The sequence below is a fragment of the Hylaeus volcanicus genome, chromosome 2 (assembly GCF_026283585.1).
Source record: "Hylaeus volcanicus isolate JK05 chromosome 2, UHH_iyHylVolc1.0_haploid, whole genome shotgun sequence".
NCBI lineage: Eukaryota > Metazoa > Arthropoda > Insecta > Hymenoptera > Colletidae > Hylaeus > Hylaeus volcanicus.
In genome coordinates, this window is record NC_071977.1 from 19,242,423 (window position 1) to 19,263,067 (window position 20,645).

Sequence of the window (20,645 nt, forward strand, 5' to 3'; positions counted from 1 at the left end):
CCTACGGTCTTGGAAAACTTCTTCCCCGATCAATATTTATTCACCTGAAAAGCGAGAATCGCTTCTTCCCCAACGGTTGGGTCAGGTTCTCGAAACTCTCTCGTTTCGAGTAGAAATCTCAACGGTGCACCGACAAGAAAAACTCCCCCGCGACCACTCGAACGGTTCTATTCAGGGGTTTACATTGAAACATAAAATACTGCTATACTGCCATCTTCTGGTTACGTTTGAATTTCTTATTTACAGTAATTCTTATCGAAATGGAAGCATGAAAATAGTGAGATACGTTTCGATTTAATACGATTGTAAAATTTAGTTGGTCGAATGGGACTAAAACAATATTTTCGTCATCGATACTTATAAACACCGGTTAAATTCAGTTTACTTCGTTGATAATTGTTATGATCAATTGAAATAAATTTTCCTCGTCGATAAATATACCGAAATAGAGTTTCCTTCATAAATTTATGTTATGACCTAATGTAATAAGTACATGTTAATCATAACTAGAAGTTATGTGCTCTTATGTAAGACTAAATAACAATATTATTATTTTAATTTGTAGAGTATATTCAACATATATTATGTATATTTTATGTATATTTTATGTATCAAATCCGTATCTAGTGATGAGCAATCACGATTTTCCTTCATTGATAATGGTTATTCAGAGAAAAAAAAATCTTTTGGTTACGTGGAATCCTTATTTGTAACCATAAATATATTAATCGATAAAATAATTATTATCCTATGACTTCTTTTATTTTGATTATAACAGTTATGGTCTCTGGTACTATAGACCTGGGTAGTTTTAAAGTACCATTATTTCAAATGAAATATTATTTATTTTACAATTATATTTACAAGATAGAAGGACTGATCTGTCTATAGTAAATGATCATTCGATTACAACAAACATTTGTCTAAACAATAACAGCCCTCTTCCTCCGTAAAGATTTCTCAAAATAAATTCCTCATAGTCCATATTATTTTAAAAATCATTTCTTCCGTTAAATTTAAATTTAAAAAATCGTTACATTAAATATCTATTATTTCAAATGAAATAATATTACTTTTATTTTCAAATAAACTTGAAAATCCCAGGATTGCGAAAGTGGATGACCGTTTACTCACCCGGAAGTTGCTTGTATGTCAACTTCAGGCCAGGATGGTCTCCTTCGGCAGAACATCAAAGGTGGCCTGTCGGAGGAACCGGTGCTCCTCCGAAAAGAACCGACTCTGCGTGGCGAGGTGCTGCCTGACGCGCTTCCTGTGGCAGGATGCACCGTCAGTCCTTGGGCGGAAGTGCACTCGAGGGTCTTTCTTCGCGTCGACAACGAGCGACCGTGGGAAGACGGGATGACAGTACCCGGCGGAGGTACCACCTAGAAAGAGCAAACAAATCCCTCAAGATCGCACTAATTATCTGTCGAGCAAGTTCCCATCTTAAAGGATTAAGTCGAATCCTCGTACCCCACCCCCCTTCAAACACTCGAGGGAGCGTTTCTCAAGATCCCGAGCCGCATCCTGCGACGGCGATGGTAAACAGAGAAGGACGGTCGTGCGTTCAGCGTGTCGCAGGAGCTTTCGATTCTTTGCTTTTCTTCTACCTTCCGTTGGCAGAGATTTACGCTCGCCGCCGATGTAACGGGATCTCACCACCTGTTTAAGAAGTGTGACCACCCACGATCGGTAGGAATGATCGTAAAAGCTGTTTTAGGGGGAATTTTAGTAGCTTGAGTTAGGGGTAAATTAGTTGGGGGCAAGTATAATTAGGCGGATGGGTAGTAGGAGCAAGTGTTACTGCTTATGAAGACATTTTTTTATGTTTAGAAGAGCTTCTTGAGGGTGATAGAGTTTGGGATACTGAAGATGGTTATATACAGTTTGGAGGGCTCTCGATTAATAGTTGGGCAAGAAAAGTTAAGGATTTAGAAGACATTTAGTGACCTCTGTCTGAAGTAAATTAGTTATGTGTAAATATAATTAGATGAGTGGCTAGTAGGTGATAGAGTTTGGAATACTGAAGATTATATAAGGTTGAATACAATTTTGAAGGCTTTGATGTAATAGTTGGGCAAGAAAAGTTAAGGATTTAGAAGACATTTAGTAGCCTCTGTCTGAAGTAAATTAGTTAGGTGTGAGTATAATTATATGGGTGGCTAGTGGGTGATAGAGTTTGGAATACTGAAGATAAACCATTGTGAAAACTCTTTCCAAACGTGATAGTGTAGCTTGGTTGATATGGTACCAAATTTTCAACTCACATAATCGAGTGATCCATTGATAAGCTAGAGTACTCTATTGACGATATAGTGCATTCTATCGGTAAGAGTCGACTATGTAGAGTCCTAATTAATCTATCGATAGAGTATCCTGCATTACCAACAAAGCACTATGTTTCATTTACAGAGTGCCCTATATTACCACCAAATCATTCTGCCTTATCCACCGATTGTCCTAAGTTATCGAGTCGTGAGAGAAAATAAAATCTGATTTAAAAATAGATACTTTAAATCGGAATAAATGTACAAATATTCTTTTACTGAATTTAAAACTGGGTTCGCAATATTGTGCTCCATCAACTATGCTACACTCTTATTATTACAACGAAACCTCAAAACTAGTATTAGGAATGAAAATTAGTAAAACACTTCCAATACGTACAAGCAAAGAAGAAGCCAAGGCTTCATAATGTACTTCTTAGACAATTTCACAAACAACACGACAAATTAATCTTAACGCTACGACGTTCTAACGAACAATGACCTAACGGTCTCCTTCCCGCACAGATCGGCCTACCTGACTCTGATCCCTTCCCCCCACATCATCATCGCTTTGCGGGAAATTGTTTGCGAGGAAAATTCTTGGAAACGCCTTGCGAAGCAAAAACAATTTTCACCGACCTTCTAAGTCACCGATATATGTATACATTCACTAACTACATTTTCACCGAACAGATGTGTTTATTGACACACTCTTCTCAACAAATCGTATTACGCGTTCTCGATTATATTGGGTGTAACGTTTAGATAGTACTACGAAATGATACAATGAACATTCGGATGTTGGTATAACTGCACAACCTGGATCTAAATTAATGAATACCGAAGTTTATGACATAACACGTTTCTAGCTTCTTTGAAAATGTATAGATTTCATTTACTTACTAATGTAATTCAATTAAAAAACCAACAAAACTCATGCATATACGTAACATAAGAGCAGTAGTATACTCAAGTATTATATTAACGTATATGTTTAGTAAACAATAGTTAAAGTTTTATTTACATAACTTACTGTAGTTTTTAAATAATACGGTTTAACAAAACATTGTCTGATTTTCGCGTTACTTTAATATTCGGACACTTTTAGAAACTATTTATTTTGAGTCTAATTTTCATAATAATATGTGTTCTAATATCTTGTTGGGTAGCCATTCTGTTGTATCACTTCTTTTAAACGTTGTGGCATTTTGCTAATGATTTTTTTTAAATATTCAATAGTTATTTTATCCCGTTCTTCTTTTAACCGAAGTTTCAACATTTCTTTTGAAGATATTGTTGTTGTCCTGATACGTCGTTCTAGTTCATTCCACACATTTTCGATAGGATTGAAGTCAGGTGATGGTGAGGTGGTGGTGGTGGTTGTAAAACTTTTTGACAATTATACAGTAAATATTCTTGCACGATCCGTGCTTTATGTTTCGGGTCATTGTCCTGGTAAAACTTAAATGTGTTTAAAATTCCCATTTGTGTAGCACTTTTGTGTAAATTATTTTTTAATATGTTCAAATACACATTTTTGTCCATAATATTGCCAATAAAAACTAATTAGTCCAGCCCAAATGTGGATATACAGCCCCAGACAAGCACACTGCCTCCTCCATGCTTTACAGACGGGCTTAGATTTTTAAATTTAAATTCTTCATTTTTCTTACGCCACACCATCCTTCGTCCATCCGATAAAAAAATGTTAAATGTTAAAATAATGTAGTTCCACTATGTTTTTTCCTTCAAAACAATTTCTTTAGCAAAATTTAATCTCTTCTTTCGATTCTGTTCATTTATATACGGTTTCTTCCTAGCTACTCTTCCATTGTAACCACTTTTAAGGCTCTGCGGATTGTTTGGGGATGTACCTTCTTCCCAGTCTCGTTTAAGAGCTCTGTGTCTAATTTTGGTGCACTGAGTGAAGGATCCTTCTTTATTTTTCTTATTAGTTTCCTCTTATCGTGTGCACCCAACTTCTTTGGTTGGCCCTTTTAGGGTATAGAGTCTATACGATCCTCGTATTTGAACCGTTTGATGATACCTGCCACTGTACTCTTACTCATGTTGAGTATGGTAGCAATTTGTCTACATGATTTCCCCTTTGCATTGAGAAAAATCAAAGCTTTTCGTATATTATACGTGATATTACTTTTGCGTGGCATTCTACACGTGCACGTAACGATTATCGAAGAATAACTGATAAAATAAGGCTTGTTAGTATCATTCGAACAGTCGACTGTGTTTGTAAACAAACACTCCTTCTATCTAACTCGAAGTAACACTGCGTAAACACTCAGAAAAGATGCTACACTACCAAGTGTCCGAATATTAAAGTAACGCGAAAATCAGACAATGTTTTGTTTAAACCGTATTATTTAACAACTATTGTAAGTTATGTAAGTTATGTAAATAAAACTTATACTATTGTTTACTAAACATATACGTTAATATAATACTTGATTATGTTTTTTATTTGTTTTATTAGAAACGAAGTTATGATGTAATAAAGTAAAAATCTCATAGTGTCCGAATATTAAAATTACTCACTGTATATCGTTTCTGCATAAACAGATAAGCCATTAAAATATAACTTATTGGATGCTTATTATTGAATGTAGTAACTTATACAATTTCCTTTCATTTCCAAGATAATAGATAATTTTTTCCGGTGCTGGAGGAAAATACTGCGTTCTTCGACTATGTTATATGATTCTTTTTTTCTAAAAGTTCTCGACTCACTGGAGATAAATAAATTGCAGTTTCTGATCCTCTGATCGAGGGGAATCTGCAGCTCCTCTAATAAATTGCATTTCTGCGATTTAGTGCTCTGCATTCCTCTCTCCATTTACGATCGACGTGATACGTGGCTATGTGTCAGAGCACGTACTACCTTGCTTTCTAAAATACAGGGTATCTCTAAATTGATATGTCAAACTTTGTCAACGTATTTCATATATTGCACCGATGGAAAGGTGTCTTGTATATATAGATTCATGAACGCGCTTATTTTTAAAAATTTTGTTATTCGTTAGGCGTGATCTTCTTAAACAAACTTCAGTATCGTTTTATTCATTGTTGGGCAATAAACATGAGCAAATTTTATTTGATATAAAATTAGAAATATTCTTAAACGATCTTTAAATAAAGCTTTATCATCTTGAAAGTTCTTAAACAACTTTAAATAACAAAATATCTCTTTAAATAGTATTTTACAGTTTGATTTCTCGCAGTGTCATATGAAAATACGGAAATATTGATTTATTTGTAATAATACAAATTTAAAACAGTGAAGTTATTTGAAAGATTAAGTAGTTTATTTAATAAAATTATTTAAATATGTGAAATAATAAATATTTCACATAAACTGTGCTACAATAGTATTACAGTTTACGTAATGAAAAATGTATTTATTTGTTTATTTAAACTTTCATTCATCGCTTGCAAATAAACAAATAATAATTTTTAATAAATTGCAGAATATTTAGGTCGGACTTTTAATCATAAAATGTATTAGAAAAATTGGTATAAAAATCAATTGGCCACACTGTGTATTTATAATTTATATGCATAAATCATTATTATGAAGGTACATTTATTACAATAAGTTTTTTTCTGTAATCATTATCAACTTGTCATTTCAATTACGCGAGTAAATGTATAATTTTATACATATCGAAGAATTTCAGAACATTAAATATTAAATTCTGAACACCGTTTATTCTCAATATCATTTAATTATTTTAAACGCAGAATTATTTTTAACGCTAAATTAAAATGTCACGACATTATTGTGCGCTAAAAAGGAAATTACTTCGAGGTAAAATGTGTTGTTTGATACAGTACTGTAAATAACTTTATTTCAAAAATTGCCCATGTCTGTTAAACAATACACTCAATTCCCTCTTGTATTCAGTTTTTTTACACGATCCAGAGAAACAAAACTCTATTTTTGTTACCATTCCTCTGCACGAATTTTTGCTTCGACGCAAATTCAAATATCAGTAACTCTGCAAATATCTATTAAACATACATATATATTTATTACTTGTACTTGTAACCTTATAAAAACATCCAACTATTTTTAAATATAAATTCTATATTTTTTAGCGTTGGTAATACGTCGTGTTCATGCGAGACATTGTCGCTGGGTGCTGCCACAGCGTTCTTGCCAATATTTAGTAGAGGTCAAATGCGTAAATATTAAAAACTGGTTTACTTGGCTTTTCGAAAAAACAATTTCCTACGATTTAGTGCAACCTTTCCCTTTATAAAAATATTTTATTTACTTTCAACACGACTTTTGAAATATTTGGAGCATATTCTCTATTTCATCACAAACAATATGGCCTTCTGTGCAAAGTCTTTTTTAAAACATATCTATTCTCTATAAAAAAAAAAATTGAGTACACAAATATATGAACTGTATATTAACTGTAATGAATTACACTTTGTTCTTCTATCTGAACAATATGAAGTATTTTTCACATGCTCGACTAGAGCTTTTCCATTAATGCGTCCCAACGTCCCGCACCTAATCGTCGATCCTTTCACATACATCACTCTTTTGACACAAAGTGTTCCTCTACTTAAGGGCTTAATGGATAACCTTAATGACGAGTTTTCCAGCAAATTCAGGAAAAGAACATGGACCCTTTCTTTTCATCTTCCTTCTTCACACGTCCTCTATCATGACCCTACGCTAACATTTTTCTTTCAATGCCATAGGTTCCCGTGACGATGGAATTCCTTTTATTTTTATCAAAATTGTACGAGTATTTTTCAGTCATAAATATAGAACGCATCGAAGATGAAAAAAAAACGAAAACTATAACAACATTTAGAAATTTCGATTCGACTTTTGAAGGTTTAACTGTAGTATGCAAGTATGAATTATTTTTTAGATATTTCAAAGATGAAAGATTCAGAACATTTTTGATTGATCCTACGTTTAAAGTCGTTTTACCATCGCGAAAGCGACAGTTAGCAATGACTAATGATTACAATGGCATACTCTACATTTATTAACGTCATGATTAATAGGTTCCTTTATCTTGATTTTCTTGGACTTTTTAAGTTGAACTACTGAATAGGTCTTGTCATATTTTTTCCATCGTTTTGCTTTGTATAGTTACGTTATTAATTTTGTTCAGTATCTAGTATTGGTTTACTTTTTAACCGACTTCGAAAAGGAGAAGGTTACTCAATTCGACATGATTTTTTTCTTTTTTTTTTTTTTAAATGTCTGTTCACCGATTACACCGAGATGGCTTGACCTATTGCATCTTGTAGAGCATATTCCCCCGGTGATCCTGCTATCAAGATTTTTTGCGATTTATCATTTTTTACCCATTTTTTTTACCAAAAAACCGTGATTTTTAGGTATGGTTGCCGATTACGCCGAGGTGGCTTGCTGAATCGAAGTGAAAGCTCTTGCATCTTGTCGAATATTTCTTCCAGTTGGTCGCGTAAAATAAACATTTTGTGATTTGTCATTTTTTACCCGTTTTTTTTTTAAAAACAGAAAAATTTTGTCTTGCTTCTTACTCCGAGACGGATGGACCAATCAGATTGAAACTTCTTGCATCTGGAAGAGCATTTGCCATTTGGTCCCATAACAAACATTTGTCCTTATTTTGTTTTTTACCACTTTATATCACTGTTTATCGCAAAAAGCATACTATTTCACGTATGTTTGGCCTGAAATCAATAAAATCCCTTACATTTTGCTGCCGTACAGGTTTTCGCGATGATCACATTTGCAACAATTTATGAATTTTTCATATTGTTTATGACTATTATTTTTGCAAAATTCCTATTTTTTTTCTTGGTTCATTAATTAATTCCGATTCCGATCCCGATTAATTCCATATTTGTATAACCTACCAGCATTCCTAATAATCTCATTTGCAACTGTACAGGGTATCCCAAAAATGTTGGATGTCTTTGAATGTGGTGTTTCGGGGGGTGATTTGAAACAATTTTTTCATAGCGAAAATGTTGTTCGAGACTTCGTTAAGGAGATATTGACAGAAACCCCCGACCAATCAGAGCGCGAGTATGCTGGAGGAGCGCTTGCGGAGCCTACGCTACCGCAGGCGTCCACGGTATACTCGCGCTCTGATTGGTCGGGGGTTTCTGTTTCTGGAATATCCCCTTAACGAAGCCTCGAACACCATTTTCGCTAAAAAAAAATTGTTTCAAATCACCACCCCACCCGCCCCGGAACCGCCACTTTCAAGGACTTCCAACGTTTTTGGGTCATCCTGTATATAGCTCATAACTATTGTTATTGCATGAAACCTATTGGTTAGAGATTGCCACTAAAAAGAGTGAAATAAAATAATTTTTTGGAAAAAAATTTAATCGACTTCGAAAAAGGCGCAGTGAAAAGTATGAAATAATTTCTAGTCAATTTATATGAATATGTACTAGCTCTAGATATAATTGCTTAAAAGTATGGGAAAATGCAGTGAAAAGTATGAAATAATTTCTATTTGAACTCCATTATTATTCACCATCGTTTGATGAATTTGGTTAAATTATTAAATACATCATATTAAATGCAATGCAACTTTTTCGGTGGCGGCGCAGATGTAAAAAATTTTTAATTCCGGGTTGGGTTAGCTTTTGGTAGAGGCGATGATATTGAATGCTGTCAATGTATACATGTTTATTGTCTACGTGGAATTAATAGTTAATGTATATAGTATGTACACGGAAATATAGTTTGAGTAGATTTGGGGCTTTTTTGGAGGGAACGGGCGGCAATATTGATTACTGCTAATGTATCAACTCTCCCCATGGAAATACTGTATGAATAGGTTTGGGATAGTATTTGGTGGGGGCGGCGATATTGAATAGTGTTAATGAATATGATGACTAAAACGGATGTAATGATAGCAATAATTAAAGACCATATTTTTTGTTTCTCCGACAGAAAGTTAAACCAAGTTTGCCAATTTTGAATATACTTAATTTTAAATTTTGCGCCGCCTCCGAAAAAGTTGCATTGCATTTAATATGATATATTTAATAATTTAACCAAATTCATCAAACGATGGTGAATAATAATGGAGTTCAAATAGAAATTATTTCATACTTTTCACTGCATTTTCCCATACTTTTAAGCAATTATATCTAGAGCTAGTACGTATTCATATAAATTGACTAGAAATTATTTCATACTTTTCACTGCACCTTTTTCGAAGTCGATTAAATTTTTTTCCAAAAAATTATTTTATGATTTTATAGAATTTGTTTCACATCAGTCTATACTGCAAGCAAATTTATTGATGACGTTGAGACCACATATTGGGTCATCTTCAAGTCCATAAAAATGATAATGGCAATTTTTGTTAATGTTTAAAGTCAAATAGATTCTTAACATATTTTAAACATCATTGAAAACTTTAATGTCATTTGACTAAATTCCAATGAATGAAATCATTTATTTGAATTAACTACATTCTGCTGATATTTAATTTATGTAAATATTATAAATCAGTTGCTACTAACGATATATTCTTTTCTTCGTCAAGTATTATTTCCAGTTTCATAAGTAATATTAATCTACTTGAAAATGTCTGGATGCACATAGACGAGGCGTCATAATATTACCTTGAAATACAATCCGAGTTGATTGGTCTTCAATTTATATAAGTTCGATTTGCAGGGACCAGGTCACTTTACGCACAGCTTCGAGTCAAGTGTTGTTTACTTCTTCAGTTACCGAGGATTGACAAAGGGAAATGAATAAAGCTTCGACTCGCACAGAGGCTTCCGACCTAACGAGGTTCCAAGTACAGAGGTCCAACAGTAATTTGCTTCCTTTGTAAATTTCCGTCGAGAACCAACGCGTTCTCGAAATTGCACGTGAAAGTTTCTTAGAAGTGAATGCACGTCTAATTGAGAGGCGTGTCGAGATGGTCCTCGATGCATTTGAATAATTTACAAAGCAAATCATGAGATCATTTGTTCAATTTTTGTCAGTTGTATAAACATACACTTATTTAAGGTTGCAATGGTGGAAGTGTGTCTTTTTCCAACAAGGTCACATGTGGAGATAATGGAGAGTATAGATCCTTCTCATAGATGCGTGCAATAGGATTCAGAAATACTACAGCGCCATTTATACTACTGAATACTTTACAATTCTGTATTTAACTCGTTTTTTATATTCCTGTTACTACGTAGAAATGTCATTTAGCACTGGATGACTAATACATCTTATTAATTTCGATTAATTATTTTAAACAGGCTGACTATATCGCCACTTGTACTACTGACTGCTACGCAAATCTGTATTTAACTCGTTTCGTATAATACTTTTACAGGCTAGAAGTACTATTTAATATAAGACGTGCAATACATCTCTCACGCATTTCTTCACGTCAAAAAAGAACCACAGAAAGAGAAAAACAAATTGAATATAGAATTCTAAAATATTGAATAGTACAAGCAGGCGCAGAATTCCATTATGCGCGACAAAATCAGTCGAAAATAAATAATATATTTCCATACGAGGCTCCAGAAAATAAAATTTTAAAATTCCTAGGGCGCACAGTGCGATTCCCTGCAACTCAAAGGTCTCGCCTCCCATACAATAAAAATTCATACAAATGGAAACATCTGTTCATGAAAAAGAGAACTCACCTTGGGATAACCATGAGGGGTCGATTGTTGCGCGTTGGAGTTCGCGTTGGTCGTCCCGGTTACGCTTCCGGTAGAGCCGCTCCTTCCGGTAGTGCTGGCTCCGGAGTCTTCCCTGCTGAACGAGAACCTTTTAGGGCTCAGGCTCAGGCTGGCGACGCTGTCGCTCACGTACTGTTGCAGCGAATTAAAGAAACTCATTTTCGTCCCTTTTCACCTGGTTGCTGACACCTGGCCGCGATCTAGACTTCGATATGGCGTGCGCGATTCGAAGCAATGGTCATCGTTTTTCAAGTCGCGCGTTGTCTTTCTTTGGGAACCTCTAGCGTGGCTGACGGGTTCGCATGAAATTTACACACATCGATCTCGAAGTAACGCGGCGGATTGGCTCGTTGATACGGGGAGGAAAGCACCTCGACCTCGAGAACTTTCACGGTTCTTTGCGTCACGGTATCGATTCTGCCCCAGAGCCATTTGCAATTTTGTTACTTTCTTCCTGGCCGATCGTTGCGGTCCCTCGTGGAACTTAAGTCATCGTCCGTCGGCTGTCCCCTTAAGCCGTTTCGTTCCAGGAGCGACGGGAAACGCTTCCGTGTTGTATCGGCATCGTCTACAAGAAAGACAATTTTTGTTAGCGGGAAAAATTGTGGATTGACTTCATGGATGCTCGCCAGGAGCAGGAGTCGACGAACTTTTTTTTGAAAAGCATCATGGAAAAGTTTTTCTTTTGTGTCGTTCGCGGGGTGTAACCGATGGTGCGGGCATTTTATTCACGATGAAATTGAGTTGCTGATGGTAAAATGAGGGTGGAAGTCAGTGGTAGGGTTGGTCTTTGGTTGTTACGAATTTTTCAGTTGAATTGCATTTTTAAGGGATTACTTTGTACTAAACAGTAGACTTACGTGATACAATAAATGTGCAGAATTAGTATTTGTAACATATCTAGCGGTATAAGTGGCGATATTGTTATTCTACGTGAAAAAATAAATTAAAAATGTACTATAGAATGAATTTTTGTCATACGGTATTCTATTTTCGAGAAAATTTATTCTGGACATTTTCGGGGCACGTGTGCTATCGAGTCGAGCCTGTCTGGCGTTAGAGCCATTGAAAATAAAAATTCTATTCTATACTCTCGACTAACTTTTTTCGTGTAGAATTACTGTACTGCTGCTTTTTTATACCACAAGATAATTTACAATACTGTACTTAACTTATTTCGTATATATATGTTACGTATGAATACTGTACAGCATAAGTTGAAATTTGTACATGTTCGATATAGTTAACAAATCCATAATTTATGAAAACCAAGCTTATTTGATTTTATGAACATGTCTATGCATATCTTATTTTGCGAGTAAAAATATTGTTTCGTTATCAACACTATTAGCCATACACTCTTATCTAATAGTTTCGACAATTTTCTAACTTATTAGTATCGACTACAAGAATCGATAAATATAAAAATGCCAGTAAACAAACGTTGAATTTTTCCTAATCAGGCCTTTATTCTTGCCTGTTGAATGTCATCTTTGTATGACTATTCCACATAATTATCCCATATACCAAAGAAACCAAAATCAGAAGTTGAAACGCACATTATTTTAAATAATAATGTTCATACCGATCACCTACATTTTTTATTTATTTTTCCAAGCCACAAGGATCGATAGTAATTTTATTTTGCTTTCACGTTCTCCTATGCAACTTTTTTACGCGCCTCCCGTGTTTATCTGAGAAATCTCTGTCGCAGCAGTTTTTGTATACCGTATCTTGCAGGTTCCACGAATCCCCAAATAATAGTCCTTATCCACAAGGACCATACCCAAAGACTGTCCCCTTTAGACATCCTTCCTATATTTTTTCAAGATAGGTGTCTGCTTCCAGGGCATTCTCTCTCGAGTGTTACAGAGTATTTTCTCGGGAAATATTGGGGATAGCAAAATGATTTTTTCTTTCACCATCGGAATATAGAGAGGCCTTTTACACGAAGCACCAGGCACTGCTGTTCAGACCCTTAGAACGTGGAGAAATCCTCTCATTCAATTTTTTTTTTTTTTTTTTTTTTTTTGTAGTTGCGAATAACTCTCATCCTTTTCAACGTTTGCTTTTACTTAATGATTTTATTGATCATACTAAAAATGAAAACCAAATATAAGTACAGAAACATTGTTAATATTTTATAGAAACAGAGTGAAAGACAAGATAGTAGAGTGAAGCTATTTTTCTATCTATCTCATTTTAATCCTCACCTTATAATCTACTTAAATACAAGAAGAAAACGAAAATATACTATTTATACGAAATGGAGAGCTTTCTAATAATCCAAAAAAGAATCTCTTTAATACCCGTAAAAAATCTTCAGGGAATGCTTTCCAACGCACAGGCTTTCCCAATCTTCAGCTCCCCTTTTGAAAACAGCCACCTTTTCCAGCCCGACACCGTTCGAACAAGTATCGATTGTGTCCTGTATCGTCTTACATAAGATCCTGTCAGCCTGGTGTTGCGAATAGAAATTCGCGGAACGTTTCAGCGTCCACTCTTGCGTGAAAAACGATGGAGGTGTCGACGCAGAGCAGGATGACCTAACTCTGTTGCGGACAGACGTAGGGGTTGAGTATTCGGGGGTGGTTAAGCCGAGCTTTCGGAAGCTTCCACGAGTGGGAGCTATCCGTTGCGTTGTAACCTTCAATCGAATCGACAGCGAAACCCTTGAAGGCGTTTTCCCTTCAGGGGGTTGAAGATGGCCGGATGGGTCGCAGGATTAGGAAAATGAAGCTGATGCCAGCAGTTCCTCTGCGGTTTGGCGAAACATGTTGCCACGATGACGGTCGAGTGACCATTGATCGAAATTAGGCAAAATTATCGTTGCTACGATTGAGTGATTAGTCGTTTTAATGGGCATCGTCAATGTTAGTGTTGTCGTTGAAGTAGGTGTAAATTGGTGAGATAGAGACTTCGTCATGTTCATTCGAATTGCCTAGTAATTATTGCTATAATTTATAAATGAATATAATTGGAACTTTTACTTGAATGTGGTAATAAAGATATACGAGTATTTTAATGTAATTATTAATAATGAATTTTTGTAAAATATGTCTAGTTTTATACAAAGAAAAATCGCTTTTTTGTGAATGTTCTGGAAAGTTCAATAAATACCAATAGCAATAACAGTAAATTAATTTTCCTTTTGACATGATCAAGTACTGTAAAAACACGAAAGAATTATTGGATTGTAGTATGTAAATGAAGTATTTTATTCAGATTTATGATTTAAATTGTCATCGTACCACGTACAATCCATATTTATTTTGAACAGATAACTTCAGCTCATTATCTCAACCGTGTTACTTTATATTTAAACGAATGTTAACACTAGAATTATTAAACAAAATTCACTTATACAATGTCATTTATTAACTCAATTACAGTCATTGAAACTCAAATAACTTAAAACATATGAGGAATATTTTTTATTCATTCAAAAAAACGGAAGGTGCTGGACAATTAAAAAGAAATAATTATTTTTTATAAGAACTAAATACATTCTGATAAATGAAATTATTATTAGGTATTTCAATGTACGTTTTCCGAAGTCCGATTTTCAGTCAGTTCTGTGTGAAATACGTTTAATCAACTGCACCATAGAACAATGCAGTTTCGCAATAACTGCAAGAATTTATTGATCTGGACGTCGACACATGTACAATTAGAGGTTTGCTAATCATATTCTCCAATGTAGCTCGCGCAAAATTTGTGGTCATTTTATTGGCTCGTCTTCCATTCAAACTAAACAAATAGTTAAGCCTTTCTCTCCTTATCAGTCTTTAAAAATTCAATAAGTGTAATCATTAGATTGCAGATATTTGTACAACTTCTATAAATATCAATAAAAAAAAAAAAATGAAATTTAAATGGAAGAGTCTCATATATTCAAAATAATGAAACGTTTATTTTGTCGTTGATACATTTTATATACTGTTGAATTTGTGTACATTTTCGTACATTTTTTAATATTTCCAGTTGCTATGAATGCATAAATTTTCGCAGCCCAGTAATCATTTTAAGTTTATGCAGTTCCTTACTCGTTTTTCGACGAATACATTCATCGAAATTCATCGAATACATGACTTTCATTTAAAAATGTTGCTATTTACAGAAACTATATTCAGTCATGTGAATGTGTGGTATTTAAATAGTAAATATGATTCCAGGATTATGAGTAGTCTATCTGTAAAAGAATTTCTCGACACATTTCGAATTTAGAGAGATATATTTGTAAACATATTGTGAGATAAAAATTATATTTCATATTTATTGGAAAAAATCCGTATCTATTTATTTTCTGCAGAAGAATTGTGACCATTGCATTTTATAAAAATATTAAAAATAGTTGCAAATAGTTTTGTAGGTTATGAAGCATGATCGTCTCATTAAAGAGTAAAAATATAAAAAATGTCAGACACGTTTTAAAGATCTTAAGTGTCAAGAATATTAAAAAACAAAAAAATCTACTTTTTAACCGAGAAAAAATGTAACCCCTTAACTTCCTATGGAAACGCAGTTGTTTCAATACTTCATCTCCATAATGCAACAAGTAGTTTCTTTTCTGTTTCATTTTATGCTGTTACGCCGTGTTACGGAATATCGAAGGATTTTACGCGAAAGCAAACGCAGGTAAACACATATGAAGCATAAATGCAAATTTACGCGTAACGTTTCAACGTCAATTATTCTAATCGAAGCCGACAAACAGGTCGCTTTGAAATGTTCTAAAATGAAACGTGCAACCGGGCCATGAATTCATCGAAACAGGAACAGGAATTGTTTGCATTTACTGGTATATTTCCACATCCACGTCGTGCTTTGATAAACAAATTTTTAAAATAATAAAGGCTACGTGTTCCGCGCAACATTTTAGAGCTCTCCGCGTCAATTCGGGTCGGAAACTGAAAATTGACTGAATACGGACCGATCGCAAAATGAAAAGCTCAACCGTTGTTTGAAATCTGCGAAACAAGATCTCTGCTTGTTTTCAACTATTGAAATAGAATACCACTTCATTCGCATTTCATTTTTAAGTGTATAATATTTACAAGCTAGAATCATAGGAAGGAAAAGCGAGAAATATCATGTGCAAGTATAGTATTTTCACAAATCCAAGATAATCTTCTTCAAGTCTCGCGCAAGCAAGAGTATTATACCTTCATCCAGACGTTTCGACTCTGGCTCCAGTTATCTTCGATACTATGAAAGGTAAACATAATTGAGATCAAAATTAATTATTCTAACGAAATGCTAGATGCTTTTAAAGTACGATATATAAAGAAAAATCAGTATAAATTAATAGGTCAAATAATCATATTTTGTAATTGGGGTTGAATCTAAATCATTCTCTATAAAAGAAAATAAATGTCAATGAAGATTCGTTATTTATATGAGGGAAAGTAAACAAATGCTTTATATAATTTTTAACTGAATAAATATTGTGTTAAAAATCTCTGATGTTTCTTTTTTTAATGTAATGTTTATGATTTTACAAATTCTATTTAAAATTGTGAGACGATATTTATAAAATCAGTTTTTAAGTAGCGAGATATGTATGAGGTCAGACGATAAGTAAGGAGAGTATTACTCTTTCGGTGAAAAGGGTGCAATAGAACAATTTATTTCCAATCAATAATTATGTATGCATTTCCTTTTATGTGAGAGATTTTTTCTTCTTGTAAGATAAAATTGTAATTTAATCACTTATTTATTAAACGTTTCGATAATGAAGTTGTATGCTCTAGCTCAAGTATTATATAACGCTCACAAGAATAATAAGACAAATGAATTGTCAAAAGAAACATTATTGAAAAATTAGAGAGTTATGCGATTACTGATACAAGTTACATAAAATTTATAATAATATAAGGTAACTAATCAGACAATTTATAATAATTCTAATGATACCTTTCTTTTGAGGAAAAATAGATTGATGATTTGTGGTCATAAATAAATTTTTTCTTTCTCAGAAAAGAAAAATGCTTACATAACTCATGGAATAACAAAGTTTAAACACGAATACAATAAAATAAGTATTGGGTTATTGGTTATAAAAGTCTGTTATTGCAAACAAAATACTCTCCTAATTGAAGTAAATACCTCTATATCAAAAAATAATGTTTCACGTATAAAAATAAAAATAAATAATACTTTATATTGATTAAATTCCTGTTCAATATAAATATACAATCCGAGACATCGTCCACACAAATGGACTACATTTAGGCAGACAAAAATGTCGTTTAGATATTAAAATATAAAGTGCACAATTTTCTTTACAACAATATACTGTTTATCAGTGGCACCTTAACCTTATTTTTAAATAGTTTGACTCCATTCTTTTATTTTTAGTCATACCAACTTAAAAATACAACGCCAACAAAATTATTTTCTACTTTATCCATCATTTCATAAATATGACATTATTCCAAAAAGTTTCTTTCACACATTTTCTTCCAAACGCACCGAATCACATCCCCTTTATCCAGAATGACACAAACACTCGACTGCACAACGGTGCAGACGCTTCGTAATAATTACTCGACGTTTAAGCCCCTTAGGTCTTTCCACAGGATCGATAGGACCAAGTTCAACGCGATCCAGAAGCTGGGTCGGCTGGTTTCGCGATTTCGATGTAACCGCGATAATTAGCATCCGGTGTTTGCCAGGTCTGCATTCTTTGCTTACCTTCGCAACCCCTCACCCCAAGCGGGTCTTATTTTCCTTGGGGGCCCGTTACCACTCGTAAATCCCTTCCTTCCGCCCCACGAACCCCCGTCGACGACAGTTTTGTAAGCAAGCCAGCCGCGAAACTCGCGTAACAATCTCGCAACTCCGAGCTCAACTAAATCCTCCACGAGCACGTCACGGTCTTTCCTCGTGGGCACGTCGCAACCGTGACGACACGACGCTCCACGACCGCGATTAATTAACCGTTTAACCGATACTGCTTCAAGATCGACGACACTGTTGCTACTTCCCGACGATATTGGTTTCTCGGTATTTTCCAGCACCGATAAGTGGGGAACGTCGACTTTCGCCGAGATCGAATACGGCGACCGTGCCATCCCCCTTTCGACTGTCGTGAATTTTCCACCCTGTACTGGTAACCTATTACTCCATGATTGACGTACAGTGGGTGTAGAATGTATTCGTACACCGAACAATTTCCCAGAAAACTTTTGTGTGAAATTGTAGTTTCTTAACTTCTTTTTTTATAATCAATGTCATTTTACATATTCTTGGAAATTTCTAAGATAGAAAGCAATAAGTATTTGTACGATTCTTATGACGAACCATTTACAGTAGAGTTTGTAACGTAAACACATTAGTTTATTGCTCCGTACGAATTAGAAAACATCAAATTTCCAGTAAAGTGCTTTTAAACAGTTGTGTGAATATTTATTCCTTCAACATTTCTATCGATTAATTGTTTTTTTTTTTTTTTTTGTTAATTTCGTAATTTACATAAATAGCTATTTTTTTTGTACTCTATCTCTTCTTGAGATTTCCGAAAATATGTAGAATGTCATTGTTTATAAAAAATAAGTTAATAAATTACAATTTTACATAGTTTTTTTGGAAATTAATCAGTGTACGAATACTTTCTACACCCACTGTATGGGAAATTCCCGACGTTCCTTAACCAATTTCCATTCGCATTTCGAGAGGGACGATGCACGGAGAAACGATTCTGGATCTTATCATATATCGTTGGTCTGTGATAAAGTACATAGAGGGTTGAAAGGGTGAAGCGTAAATTAATTGTCTATTGATGGAATTATTGTCGATGAGAGTTTAGTCAACCTTACGACACTGAAGACGCAGTTCTGAAGAATATTGTTTAGGAATGTGTAATAATTATTTAAAATTATAACATATTTACGACGTAAAAATATATACGTATGATTCAATTTTATTTTAGAAGATTACCTTAATATTCAGTTATTTTAGTACTACCTTTATATAATTTATGTATATGTTACATAACGTTACAAATATACATACTATGCGTGTACATTATATGGTACATAATAATAATAATATAAATAATATAAAATTATACATATTATTACGTTAAAAGTTCAAGTTGTAATTTTTAATAATAATTATACTTGAAGAATATTTGTCAGATGTTTCTTAAAATGTGTTTAAGACAAAAAAGAATAAAGAACATTACAAGAATGTACAATATGTGTTCTCGCAAAAATAAAATGCAAAATGAAATATAAAATAAAATAACAAAAAACGACTAGAATAAAACAGATAATTAAAAAATAAATCTCTTCTTTTTACAAAAAAGTACTTACAAGATGAAATGTTACATGAAATGTTTTGTTAACAACAAAATTAACAACAATTTTAACTGTTGGTTCGTATGGAAATGACTAGCACTATTTCCAGAATAAGAATAGAAGCCGTTACGTACAAGCCGCGATGTTGACAAATGGGAGAAAGAGGAGAGTCCATTACTCAAAAATTATCTACTATCGCGAAGTCTCATTTATCCTTTAGATGCTCTAAGGTGTAGGGTCAGGAGGCAGGGCATCAACTGTGTAATATTATAAACAGTCATAAATTCAGTCCAGAACAGCCTATGGTATAAAATAGCGGCATAATGTCAAGGGTGAATTCGGTACACCAGAGTAGTAAAAGTTCATGTTGCACATCTCTTAACAGTAACAGTTTGAAAATAAAATTAGATAGGACTGATGTGTATATGAATCTTACACTTTTTCAGTAAATTTACTTTGGGCGTCACATTGTATCCCATAAAAAATCTAACAGTTTGTAGTTTCCATAGACTTCGTTCTTTGTTTCGTTTCAGACATTGGAAATTAGGATTCTTTGAAAAAATTCTTGTAAAACGCATCTACCCTATTTGTGAAGAATTAGGAATTACCCCAAAACATTAGTTCGGATTTAGGAAACAACATACGGCAACGGAGCAAGTTCATCGTTTAGTACACAATATCAGTCAGGATTTGAAAAAGAAAAGGTACTGCTCTGCATTATTCTTGGACGTTAAACAAGCTTTTGATAAGGTATGGCATGCTAGTCTGTTATACAAGCTTAAACTGATTTTACCGTACCCGTACTTCCTGATTATGCAGTCATATTTAAATAACAGACAATTCAAAGTAAAACTATTAAACGTAATAACTTCGCCTTTTCCTATCGAAGCTGGTGTACCTCAAGGAAGTGTCTTCGGACCGCTGTTATATACCATTTATACGGCTGATTTACCTACTACATATAAGATAATTACAGCTACATTTGCTGACGATACAGCTCTTCTTTCATCCCATAAAGATCCTCGAACAGCTTCTGCGACTCTTCAGGAACACGTTTGCAATATCGAAAAATGGCTCGACAGATGGCGTATCGCCGTAAATGAAAGTAAATCATCGCATGTTACTTTCACTCAACGTAGATCCACATGCCCCCCCCCCCCCATAAAAATAAATAATACCGAAATCCCGCACAAAGACTCAGTTAGATATCTAGGGATGTTGCTAGACAAAAGATTAACGTGGAAACAACACATCAAAGCCAAATGCTCTTACCTCAAAGCAAGAGTTATAAAATTCTACTGGATTCTACGATCGTATCTAAAAATGGAAAGTAAACTCATCCTATAAAGCCCGTATGGACTTATGGGATACAATTGTG

The 20,645-nt window shown here is 34.1% G+C and overlaps 1 protein-coding gene across 4 annotated transcripts in view; it reads right to left on the bottom strand.

The window, feature by feature from the left end:
• The window catches only part of LOC128884694 (BAI1-associated protein 3), a 188,311-nt gene that overhangs the window by 90,990 nt on the left and 76,676 nt on the right, over positions 1–20,645 (bottom strand). For all 4 annotated transcript variants that reach the window (XM_054138256.1, XM_054138258.1, XM_054138257.1 and 1 more), the window contains 2 exons: positions 10,926–11,532; positions 1,135–1,385 (listed from right to left, as the gene is read on the bottom strand). In XM_054138256.1, coding sequence (XP_053994231.1) covers positions 1,135–1,385; positions 10,926–11,123 — 449 coding nt within the window. In that variant the 5' untranslated portion in view covers positions 11,124–11,532. The remainder of the gene's footprint in view (positions 1–1,134; positions 1,386–10,925; positions 11,533–20,645) is intronic.